This window comes from Dermacentor andersoni, chromosome 3 (assembly GCF_023375885.2).
Source record: "Dermacentor andersoni chromosome 3, qqDerAnde1_hic_scaffold, whole genome shotgun sequence".
Lineage (NCBI taxonomy): Eukaryota > Metazoa > Arthropoda > Arachnida > Ixodida > Ixodidae > Dermacentor > Dermacentor andersoni.
In genome coordinates, this window is record NC_092816.1 from 86,200,496 (window position 1) to 86,213,439 (window position 12,944).

General features: G+C 48.1%; 1 protein-coding gene across 4 annotated transcripts in view; it reads left to right on the plus strand.

Moving 5' to 3' along the window:
* LOC126525047 (uncharacterized) overlaps positions 1-12,944 on the plus strand; it is an 87,740-nt gene that overhangs the window by 50,399 nt on the left and 24,397 nt on the right. For all 4 annotated transcript variants that reach the window (XM_072287242.1, XM_072287243.1, XM_050173107.3 and 1 more), the window contains 2 exons: positions 7,249-7,382; positions 11,921-12,358. In XM_072287242.1, coding sequence (XP_072143343.1) covers positions 7,249-7,382; positions 11,921-12,358 — 572 coding nt within the window. The remainder of the gene's footprint in view (positions 1-7,248; positions 7,383-11,920; positions 12,359-12,944) is intronic.

Below are 12,944 nucleotides of genomic sequence, written 5' to 3' on the forward strand. Positions count from 1 at the left end.
TTAATCTCGTCAACCAGAAGGCCGCCGCGCAGTTTGAAGCTACTGATGTGTCGCGTCTTTTTCTTCAGTTCACACAGTACTTTGTGGCTGAACCCAAATGAGGTTTTATATGCCCGCAAATAGCGCTTGAGCGTACTCTTGCTTGGTAGGCAAATAATGTTGTGCTTTCGGAGGTGTTCATATAATTTTGCACCCCTCATTTTCATTAAGATGCACTCCAGAATCCAAGCCTTTGTATACACGTTTCCCTTGCTGCTTTTGTTTTTCGCTGCCAAGAAACATTGCCGGACACATTCTTGTTGTTTTGGATTGAGTGCCGAGATCTCTGCCTCAAGTACTTCCATAGGCTTAGAAGCATTTTTTTCTTGCATCTTGCAAAGCTCATCCTTCAGGTTACTCAGTCGTGATGACAGCCTTCGGTTCTTTTGCCGTGCTGAACGCAGTTTCTGTGCTGTACTGAGCAGATTCTTTTCAACTGACCGCTTTACCCTTGCGCATCGAGTCAGCAGGGCCTTCCTGAGGTAGCGGCAGGACACGCATGCTTGTCCTGCAAAGAAGAGCAACACAAAGCAAAAATAAATTGCCACAGTGTCGGTGTCGTTAGCCAATCGTATAGTGCGCGCATAAGTTTGAATAAAATTGGCACAATAACAACATACGTGCAAGAAAACTACATACCTTCTGATGGCTCCTTTCCAGCACACCGTTTGCTAAAGTATGTGCCCTCGTGCACAGTCGACTGCGCTTCGAGTCCTTTCGTCAGGCTGCTTTTTGGCACGCTGCTAGTTGACAGTGCTCCTCTGCACAGGCGATATGAATCTACTTTTCGAAGTAGTTGATTTCCCTCCTCACAGCTGGCGATGCGTCCCGTTTCTATCAAGTGGCCGCAGAGATGCGCGCTGTACGCGACGCCGGGCCCATCGTCTCTTGAAAGCACCACAACCCTCTCCGACTCCACGGTTTGATTTTCTTTCATTCGTAGCTTGCAGTACACAGTCCCACTGTAATCAGGTATGCGATTGCAGCTCCAGTATTCTGAAGGCACATCCAGCCTCGTAAAATCGTCCGGTAAAGACGTCTCGCCGTTTTCACAAGTGTCTGGGTCGTTTGTTAACACGCTGCACGCAGTGCGAACGTCCGTACACCTCGCTTCCTCGTCATCTACGGAATGACAACCTGATCGCTTTTTCGCTTCATCGGGGCAGGCACTTGTGCTTTTCCGCTTCCTCGGGGGCCTCTGTAGCGGCGCTTTCTTCGAAAGGTAGCTGGGCGCGTTTGGAAGCAAAGTTGGCACCGCATTCGGTAACAATTCCGGCTTTCCTCGTGGGATGCGGACTTCTTTGCCATCAATGATATGAATATAGTCCCTCAGAATGCATGCTGGCTCGAAATGTAACTCACAGACGGAGCAGGTTTCGTCTAAAACCTTGTCCTTTCGATGCAGGTTCCGTTCCCATTGCTTCCGTCGGCTTTCATCCTTTGGCACTGCGAAAAGTGACGGCTGCTCGCCTTTTGTCCACTGGTATCCTGTTTTACACCCGGGAGCGAAGCAATGACGTTGACGCCGACGACCCGACATTGCCTCTTGATGCTGACGCGTCAAGACGCGTTGACGCCGACAGGCCTCCGAAAAAAAAAAAACGTCAGGTGCTTCCACGGAAAGTCAGGTCAGGGAGCACAGCAAAGCACGGCGACGCAGCAGCCGAGCAAAGCGAGGAAAGAAGCAGCCGAAAAGGGCGCGCCAGCCAAGCCGTACAGCCCACGCTACAACAGCGCCGCCGCATACATCCGGGACCTGTCGACATTCGCCGCCTCGCGAACTGCGTGTAGCCCGCCGGCTCCTGAACCCACTACCCAATATTCTAGAGCACTGTAGCACAGCAAAACACGGGCTGCACATAGTTGCTGGACCAAGTTAAATGGCTGCTAACAACGCAAAAACGCGAATAAAATAAACGACTATAAGCATTATTAGCCAACAACAATTTAAAAAAATATATTTTTAGGTTCTACAGTAGCTAAGTGTAATTAAATACGCAGCTTTTTAAGAATGTTGCCTCTCTTGTGGCTTTAACAGCCAGCGCTATTTTTCTTGCGGCGTTCATCTGAGGAACTACCTAAAGAAGTTCAGTGCGGTGCCGTGTGTCATCGGCGCAACTCCTTTCTGCAAAGGGTCCTTCAGAGTAGCAAAAGGGGTTTACTGGGAAGGACTTTAGCTTTGCCCGTGTGTCAGGGGTATAAGGCGCCCTACACCATGTAACGGAGAGCAGCGGGTTAATTTCAACCACCACCGGGACCTGGGTATCCCTAACGCGCGCCTCAAATCGAAGTACACGAACGCGCTTTTGCATTTCGCCCCCCTATCCCGGAATGTCGCAGCCACGGCCGGGGATCGAACCCACAACCTAGTGCTCTATAGATGCAGAATGCCATAGACTCCGAACTACAGGGGCGGGGGAAAAGCAGGCAAACATCGACGCTCGGTTCTTTCTGAAACATAAAAAAGAAGAAGAAGGAAAAGAAAAGGAAATATATATGAAATTTCTTTTATATAATTGTTGAGAAATCTGAGCAAGATCAAAGCAGCGGTAGGCACTAAATCCTACCCTTCATCTTTTCTTAAAAAAATGCAGGTCATTGCACGTTTTTTTGAAGAAAACAGCTCTAGGGACTTCAGTAGCAAACGCGCAAAAAGCACTGACTATACCGGCTCGAGAAATATTACCTCGCCAACTATAGCTCGGATTTAGGCCTTAACACTGTGTACGCATTCGCTTATCGTTAGCGTACTACTTGCCTAAGAGGGGGAAAAACGCGTTTATTCACACTGTTATAGCGAACAAGGAAGACTAGCGTTGCAACTTGTGACGCCGCCAATGTGCAGGCCGTGCAACGTTTACAAGTGTCCTGACTCTTACCCACTGAAATGGGTGCGCTATACGACAGGCCGAGTGCAAGAAGCTGCGCTCCCGTGCACGCAACTGCGTGGATGGAATTGGAGGTGAAATTAACCGCTCGCTGAATGAATGTACCGGCGACAGCCGAGAGGATGTGTTTTGACAGTTTGCCAAAGAATACATAATGATCACCTACGACACGAGCTCTGCTTGTTTACCTCCAGTTGAAAGCGCCCATCATTGGAATGTGCGGAAAAGCTATAGACTGGGTGCGCCTGTTCAACTATGAAACAGTTAGCGTTTCTTGGTGTAATTCTGTGCATTTGGTAGTTGACTTTTGAAACAGATGTATCAAAATGGGCGCTAGCTTGGGGTTCTCTGCTGAGGGTACACGGCTTGTTTACTTATCCGGCTTTGATTACGCATATGCAGCGTCGACCTTAGAGCAATCACTGAAAAATGTTTATTGGATCTTTGTTAACTGCAGTTGTCCTTGCAAGTAATGTCCGCTTCTTTAAGTAACCCACCCGAAATAATCGAATTGCTTCGTCTGCCACAGACGACAAAAAAAAAAAAAAAAAAAAGAAAAAGATAGCAAATGTTAGACGTTGTGTATCTGCGCATATGAAATTTGTTGTTTTTCTTTTTTCCTTGCTGTTGTTAGGAGCATTAGCCGTCATCATGTTCACGGTCAACTTTTTCTTTCTTTCTTGGGCTCCGTTTTCAAACTCCTGCATCCGATTTTTGTCGTTAGATAAGGTTATATTCTATCCGCGCACTCCGAGTGACCGGTTTACAAATACTTTAACTGCCGAGTTATTGCGCAGGATGTGCTGGTGACGCGATGCATGCAGAAACGGCGGACGTACGGTCGAGCCGCGCGCGCATAATTGAACGCGCGAGACGGGACATAGTGCACATGCCGATTGGGCGAGCGCCAACTACACTCTTGTTATCGCGGACGGTCACGATTACGTTAGGAAAACAAGGCCGAGGACACGCGCATTCTCAGCCATTGATTTTTGTGCGAGGTGTGCATTGCCGATTGCTGCATCTCATGTGCAGGTTGGCCCGTGCAGGCCTGCCATGGCGTGTGCGTGCATGTGAAACCGGAAAGGCCGGTGCTTTCGCGCTGTGTGGGCGGCTTTTTTAGAGGCCACGCCAATTGATTCGTGCGGCGAGTTTGGAATCGGATGTGCGCTATTTAAATTACGCGCGTGTCCTCTCGATTTCTGAAGCCTTGTGTAGATGCAGCCTTTCAAGGAGATGTTTGCGAGGACCCTTTAAAGGGGCCTACAACCACGCCTCGGGCTTGGTGACATTTGTCTGCTGGTAAACAAGAAGAAAGGGGGTTCACCGAGGGGCGTGATTTTACTAGTCGTATCATAAGAAGCCAACAAACACTGACACCAATGACAACATAGGGGAAATTACTTGTGCTTGATAAATGAAATAAAGAAACGATAAATTAATGGAAATGAATGTGGATGAAAAAACCAACTGGCGAACGATCCTACAACCTTCGCATTTCGTGTGCGATGCTCTACCAATTGACCTACCGCGGCGCCGTTTCCCCATCCACTTTCTTGGGTATTTATGCTTCCTAGTAGAACCCTGGCAGTGTTAGCCAGCGCCGCCACTCACAGAGCTTGGCGGCGGATGTGGATCATTCTTTCTGCCGCAGGCGTCACGAGAACATGATATCTTTGGGTGAAGGCAACCGGTGAATAACCCCACACATGCTACCGGTATATGGAGTGTTCTTACATTGGTGACATTGGTGACAGCTGTCATGGGACTACAAGAAACGGTTTGTTCCGTGTTCACTGGACATTACCTATTAGTACCCGACCACGTGCGGAATGATTCACTGCAGGATAAACGCAGCGTTACCTTAAAATCGGATTAAACGAGCATCAAAAGTCGCTTACTAAAAAAGGAAAGGAAATTGCCGTGGTTGAACGCGGTTAAACCAAGTTTGTCGAGCGATAGTGAGGTTTGCTTGCTTAGGGAAAGGATACAGACGCTGCTCGGGCGCCGTCAGCGACTATATCGCATCTACAATTGCACCACAACACAACGCACAGACGCTGCTCGGCACGGTAGCAGCCGCGACCGAAATGACCTTCATCCTGCGTCTCGCTTCAACGCGGACGAAGCGTCAAAAGCACAGCGCATGCGAAACTACCAGCGCTCGGCGCACTTTGTACGCATCGTAGATCGCTTTCAAGTCCCAGTCTGACCTTGGCTGAGCTTGAAGGTCATATTTACGGAACCAGACGTTTTCTGGGTTTTTACTTGGAGCAGTGGGGCTATCGCTCTAAACCTTCCTTTGCGCTTCTTGCCTGGACATTGCGGTCAGTGTGAATGGGCGGCGTATGTTGAAAAAAAAAACAGGAAAAATACAACCGATTTTGTACTGCAGTCAGAGTAGGCGTGCGAGGCTAGCCATTGAGGCATATTATATAAAGAAAAATGCTGACAATAGCATCAGTATAATATCGATTATGTTGCATGACGCTGAGGTTTTGTACCTTGAAGGATGATTCGTAGCCTACATTTCCGATGTTTTTTTTTTTGCATTTCCTGGAGCATGAGTGTCTGGCATGTCTTGCGTGCTTTTTCGCAATAAAACTTCAATTGCGAGACAGCACTCGTTCTGTGCCTTTTACCGCACTTCATCCTTTGTGCGCTGTTTCTAGTCTTCAAAAATATGTACCAAATGGCCCATGTCTCGACTATTCTGCAGCGATCAATTAGCATATACATAATTTATGATAAGGTGATGGTCTAGGTGAGTTGGGATTGCGAGTACATGGTAGCAATCAGCGGACATGGGGGCAAAAAGGAATTGTGGCAGAAACCATCGAATATGACCCTCAATGTCAGCGAAAGCTTTATGGTTTTGTCTGTTTCAGTGTATAAAGCCTTGGCGACAGATCACTAGTACAGCAGTGCTTTCTTGTGTGACCTGCTGTGTATCTCCCTTGCGATCCATAAATAACGAAACCTCATGGGCACATCAACAGACACACATAGTGCTAATCTCATTGCCAACAGCAATGCCAAATGCTACCACGACATAGCGGGTCTTGTAATCACAGCACCCCAGTTTAAACTCCGCGCCACCCCCACTATCCCTATTGCATCCTGGCTGCAACTTCGCTGCAGTGACTGCCCATCAATTGGCGGCGCTGGACTGTTGAGGTGTTTGTTGGGGATCAGGCGCTATCAATGTATTATATACAGGGTGCTTCAGCAGACACTTTCAAAAATCTTTAAAGATTGCCTGTCGCAGATAGCACAAGTCTAATCCATGAGATGGTCTACCCGAACGGGCGGACATTACTTGCAGAAAAAATTGAAATGCATAATCCACTAATTAAGAAAGATTAACTTATTAAGTTTTTACTAACTACCCTGCGGCACATATTGCAATGTAGAAATTCTAGCGGGTGAGACTGCAAGGCCTATCCACTTGAAAATAATTGTGTGGATGGCCCTATTTACAAGATATGGGCCGTCAAACTTTGCGGTAAAAATGCACTGTCGTTCCATTTACTTTCTGAACAAAATATCGTTTTATGCGTTGAAGGACAAAAGTAACTGGAATGCCAATGCATTTCTCCGCAAAGTTCGGAAATAAGCATCTCGAAACTGGCGTCATCCTGAGAATTCGTTCCAAGTGGATCCGTCTCTCGAATTTGTAAATTGCAATGTGTGCCATAAAGTAAATAGTTAAAAACTTCATTAGTGATTTTTGTTAATTAGTCGATTATGCATTTGAATTCTTTGAGCAAATAATGTGCGCCCTTTCGAATAGACCAGCTCATGGAGTAGAATTAATTGTGCTATCTGCCACAGGCAATTAAAAAAAATTGAAAGTGTTCGCTGAAACATCCCGTATATAAGGCTGTATACATACCCCGTGTTTCATCCATTACAGGGGATCGGCCAAGAATGGGCGCACATACCGTCACATACGCAGTGCTAGAGTTGTCTGTTTGGGCACACACCGAGTGACCCAAGTTGTCTGCTAGGCTATAGACAGCGTCCAGCAGCAAGTTGTTTATCGGGGCACATACCCGGAGACCCATGTTGTCCACTGGGCAAGGCATCAGCCAGCACGTATATACCTAGCGGGCCAAGCTGACTCTCCTCCCATAAAGGGCCAGAAGCATACGAACCGCGAAGTGGAGGGCATAGCTACAAGAAAACAGTTGCTTGAAGAAACGACTAGAATACAGTCTTCCTATGTTCTAGTCGCTTATGTCCGCGTGGGCAAATGCTGCGCTGATTACTAACTACAATTTATACACTGGTCGCCGGCCCACACGCGCGCGTCCTGAAGAGACGATGACGCCCGAGGCGACCCAGGACGTGATGGCCACGGCGCCCATGTTCGCCACCCCGACCAGCGACCCAGCCCATCTGACCAGCGGGGAACTGCAGCGCTTGCGCCTGCTTCACGACGACGCCTTGCAGGTACGCGCTATACATGCAGTGCATGCTATGCACACAGTGACGTACACGTACAAACAGCCACTGTACACAAGTACACCATGAACAACCGTAAAAACGCACTAACAAACGCGTTAGTACACTTAGCACACAGAACCATACACGCATCCAAACACCTGGGCCCGTATATTCACAAAAGAAATCTTACGCTACAAGTGTTCGTAACAGTAGATGCTAACCTATTGTGACGTTGGACATATATGACATCAGAAACGGGGGGCCGAATTCAGGAAGCTTTTCGTTCGCAGGTGCTGTTTGCCCTTGGGCGACCACCTTCGCTAATAGTGCATCCAGCTTAACGATTGAATGGCAGCTGCTCATACGAACACATTTAGCGTAAGAACTTTTTTGTGTACAGACTTCCCAACCTGGGCTCCGTTGCTTCTGAGCAGCGTCGCTCGCGGAAGCAAATAAAGAAGTCGCTAAGCAGCGCAGTCGCATATATAGGCGTTTTGCGTACGGAAGTACGGGCTCCGAGACTGTGTCTCCCATGCATTTGCCCGCACAAGCCTGCCGTTCAGTGCCGCAACAGCCTGGACAACACGAAGGGCCGATGCCCGCCGTTGAAATTCTACGTAATTCCGGGCAGGTATACTGCAAAACAAAAAGGAAACAAGCATGCACCACTGCTGTTGCCTTTTTGTTTTGCACCACTGCCGTTGTCGACAGGGTCAAGTAAATCGCTCTTGTTCGCTTTCGCATGCCAATTTATTGAGCGGTTTGGCATGCGAAAGTTTTATCCGCCTCGTGCAGTCAGTCGAGGGTGTTCTCGCATGTAACTGAGGTCTATTATTCAAGGGGACACTGCAGCCTCTGCTGGGGTGCACGCTACCTACCGCTGAGTGTCGGCAAGAGCGGCAGCTTCGCGCAGGTGCAGCGAGTGTAGTGATGTGATGCGATATCACTGCACGTTAAAAACGAAAACGAGTAAAGAGGTAAATGATTTGTGAAAGACTAAAAAAAGACGCGTGAGGAAACTCACGCGGAAAGCCGTCTCACAAGTATACCAACATAAACAATTTTACCATCGCGTCGCGCGCCACAATGACTGTGACGTCCCCATGATGAATTTATATCCCTGTCACTAAAATTAGAAATGAAGTTATGGGGTTCTCGCCTGCCAAAACCGCGATCTGACTATAAGGCATGCCATATTGGGGGACTCAGGAATAATTTTGACCATCCACGGTTCTTGAACGCGCACTTAAATCAAAGTACACGGGTGTTTTTGCATTTAGTCCCCATAGAAATGCCTCCGCCGGGGCCAGCGTTCGATCCCGCCTCCTCGTGCTTAGCGGTACAATACCAAAGCCAGTATGCAACCACGGTGGGTATCCCTGTCACCTTTGGAGCTCTGTCGAGTCTCATCGGGATCGGGTGTTTCCACAGACAGGCACTTTCAACAATGATTTTGCGCGATCCGTATCCAGCATACCGCGTTCGTATAGACTGTCGTCTGCACCGCAGTGCTGAGTGAGCTCAACTAACTCGATCCCTATTGATGAAGCGTGCAAGTGCTAGAATGCTTGATCGCGATCGAACGTACCCGTGCTGCACCGGTATTAAAGAACGACTCAGAGCCAAAGCGATTCAAACCGACGGAATACCCTCCTCTCGAAACACAAGTCGCGTAGTCAAGATGCCACACAGTACGGTACGCACACTCTTTAGAAATGGTTTACTTAATTATACGCCTGCGCTGGCCTCTGCTAAAGTGCTCAATTGCTCGCAACTTGCTGCTACAGAAATGTTACCTATCAAGCGCGCGCTGTCAAACAAGCACAAGAAAACAGAATGTGCATCGCACGCGTAAATAAGCCGACGCTCAATGCGTCGCTCAAAGCGCGTCGAAGTAGAGCAGCTATATTCTCGTCGCCACGAGAAACATTTGTAGGACGCTTAAGCTTTGTCTTTAACAGTGGAACGTGATAGCAAAGATCCCTGACTGCTTCTCAAGCTTCCCGGCAGCTGCAGCTTGTGCAACCCTAACGTCTACCGGGAAACGCTGGCGGCGAACTCTATGCACGAAGGCCAGCGGGAGAGCTTTCTGGTAGAAACGAGACCTCTTACGTGGGCCGAGTGGGCCGTTAGTGGGCCGCGGTAGCGAGCGCCATCTGGATGGTGTTGTTGCAAGGAACCCAGCGGTCCGCGCCGCTCTGTGAATGGTAGAAACGCTGGAAAAGGGGTTTGTGTTTGAGTCTCCGCGCAACAGAATTATGTTTTCTGGTATGTTCAGATTACAATCCCACGCTATCATATCTGTAGGTTGTGTTTAGGTCGTACTTTATGATTTTTCTGACGCATTTCAGTTTGAGGAATTCAGTTAGTTCAGTAACGTCCGTGCGCCACGCGGAGGGCCTGCGTGGTTGTGGTTGAGAATGTTCTTTTATGTCCAGCGCCGTCACCTTGCTTCTGTGTAATACGGGCCCGGTAACGCTGTGCGGTTAAATCGTGGTTAAATATGCCAGGCCTGAACTACAAGGCGAAGAAACGCTGTCGCGATTAATAGCAAGCATTAAGTAAGGCGGCAAGCTTTCACATTCCGACTTGATTGTGTGGACAGTGGTTATCCATGCCTACCTGCATTCCTTTGCATGCGATTTACCTGAGAAATTGTACAACTGGACAGGCAAATAAAATAAAAAAGATAAAAATTAAGAAAAGATAGAAAAAAAAGTCCGTGTGCCGTCTTTGGGTGGACGTTCAAGATCCAGAGGTGATCAAAATTAATCCGGAGTCCCCCGCTCCGGCGTGCCTCATAATCATATCTTGAGTTTTGTCACGTAAAATTCCTTAATTCAATTTTAATCTTTCTTTAGAACTGGGCAAGTGAGCGCGATCTTTCACTTGCGATAAAGATTTCTCCTCGAATATCAGCGCGTGTCCTTGTCTGATGGTCGGTTTGTGTACGAGTCAAAAAGTCAGGGGATGTTACATTTTGAGGGAACTACCTTTCTATAGAATGCCACAAACGGAAATTTTACCCTTCCCGGAGGATCGGTATGCCCAGAAATGACCCAAGAAACAAAAGACGGGCGGCGACGCCGCCTTCAAGTTTCCGTATACCAGATCGCTGTGACGTCATGGATTTTGATGGCGTCTCTCGGGCCTAGTAAATTTTTGTCGTTGTACTACATACTACATTGTATGCTGCGTTCTATTCTAAAGGAGCCAAAGGCTGAAATATCGCCGAGCTGCAATGGCACAAATACAAGAAAATTGATTGGATTTGCTCACGTCGCACTTACGCAGCAGCTATGAGCTATTTTCGCGAAAACAACAACAACAACAACAAAAACGAAAACCTATGCACGTTCTGTGTTCATTTTCTTCCCCATGGTAATCAACTTGTCCACCGCGAAGTTACCGAAAATAAAGTTTCGAAAGAATACCTTATTAGTCAAAATTGAGTATGTTTCTATTAAGAGTTTGACGTACTAGTTCTGCGGAAACCAGCAAATTGGAGAGAAGTAATTAATAAAAGGAAAATCAGACATCCACCCGATCGTAGCAATTGCTACAAAGGAAGCCCATACGGGTTCCTCGAAAGAAAAGCCTCGCAGTTGGGTTTCCTTTATAGCAATTGCTACGATCGGGTGCATGTCTGATTTTCCCTTTAATAAGTACTTCTCTCCACCTTGAGGGTTTCCGCAAAACTATTACGTCAAGCTTTTCTTGCCCTTGCTTCGAGTTGTTGACAAATTCGGCTTCTTCCTACCATCTGTTAGCCGCCTGGTTAGCTCAGATGGTAGAGCGGCTGCCCCGAAAAGGCGGTGGTCCCGGGTTCGAGTCCCGGCCCAGGGCGAATTTTTCTTCAACTGCGAGGTTTTTCTTTCGAGGAACCGGTATGGGTTTCCTTTGTAGCATTTGTTACGATCGAGTGGATTGTCTAATATTCCCTTTATTAATATTTCTATTAAGTGTCTCTGTAATACAAATCTATTTCCAGAACAGACGAGATGCTGTGCGATTGAACATTTTTATTCAAACACTACACGGTAAAAAAAATTCTGCTACCTTATGGGTTTAGCAGGATGCGTTGTTGGGCAAGTTGGTTCTTTGTATTTGGAAAGATTGGATGCGCCTGTCCCGTCTTCTTCTTTGTGATTGTCTACAACGCGCATCCAATCTTTCAAAACACCTTATGGGTGATGTATTTTCCCGCGGCTAATGCCCACACCTTTCAGCGATAAGTTCGAATCGTTGATAAAGTTTTTCATTTTGCAACTTTTCGCTGGAAATAAACACGGCGATAGCTACGACATACGTCACGAAGACTATACATGAAATTAACTTTAATAACTACCGTGGTGCAGGCTCTCGGCTGTACTATACGACTTCTCTCATCGCAAGTGTATACTGAGCTCGCTGCCCTGTACATTACATTTTTTAACGCAGACTCAAAGCTAAGGGCGTTAGCACGGGATAAACTAGCACCTTTAAGGGTGCGAAAAGAGGATCAACTGCACAAGGGAGTCACACGCCGCGCACGCACCTCGCAGGGCCGCACGTCTTCGCTGTCGGTGGCGCTGATCATCGCGTGCATATCGAGCATCGCGCTGGCGCTCATCAAGATCACCATCAAGCGTCACGACAACATCAGCTCGGCCGAGTGCGTGTTCTTCGTGGGCACAGGCATCCTGGTGAGCGTGATGCCCACGCAGTCCGACACGCTGCAACCCTTCGGACCGGCGTCGGCCCAGAAGCGGCTGGGCGTCAGCGCCGTGCTCACCACGCTCGCCTACATCCTCGGCTACATGGCCGTCCAGTTCATGTCGGTCGTCGAGGCCACCGTGGTGGCTGCCATCACGCCCATGACCACTTGGTTCACCATGGTGGCCGTACGCCGCCGGCCATGCCACTGGGTGCTGGTGCCCGTGCTGGCCTCGTGCGTCACGGCCATCGTGCTGGTGGTGAAGCCGCCCATATTCGGCTTCAAGGTGTGTGGTCTGTGCGTCCCGACTTATTCCGGGAGGCCTGTATGGTCCGCACAATGAATTGAGGCGTGGCTGCCCCGCTTCAGGAAACATTGCGTTACACTCCTCTGTGTGTGAGGGGGTGGGGAGAAGGAGAAAAGGAAACAACAACCGTGTTGTACTGGACCGAGAAGGAAATGGAGTAAATAAGAACAAGAAATACGACACAGCGCTGTAATGTGCCCCAACCAACCCAATTCAATATGTTCCTCTAACGCACTTCATTTTCGTATTTTTGCTAGGGTTATGATTACGATGTGTCCAAATTTGAGAGGCACTGTGCGTGCCCTGAACACGAGAGAGGCTCACAGGAGTGTGGAAACTTGACGCGATGTACAGTGGTCGAACAAAAGATGTCATTAGAGGTGTTCGGCTATACTGTTGATCAGCTATGTTCGCTCAATTCTACCACGAGCTCATGCATGTATTTCTGCGCGTATGCTGCTTCTCAGTCATAGATGATATACCTATTGATATATCTGAAGAATATAGTGCCATTCCACTGTGTGAAGGTGGATGACCAGCGAACCTGTGTATGTGGGCCCCTTAA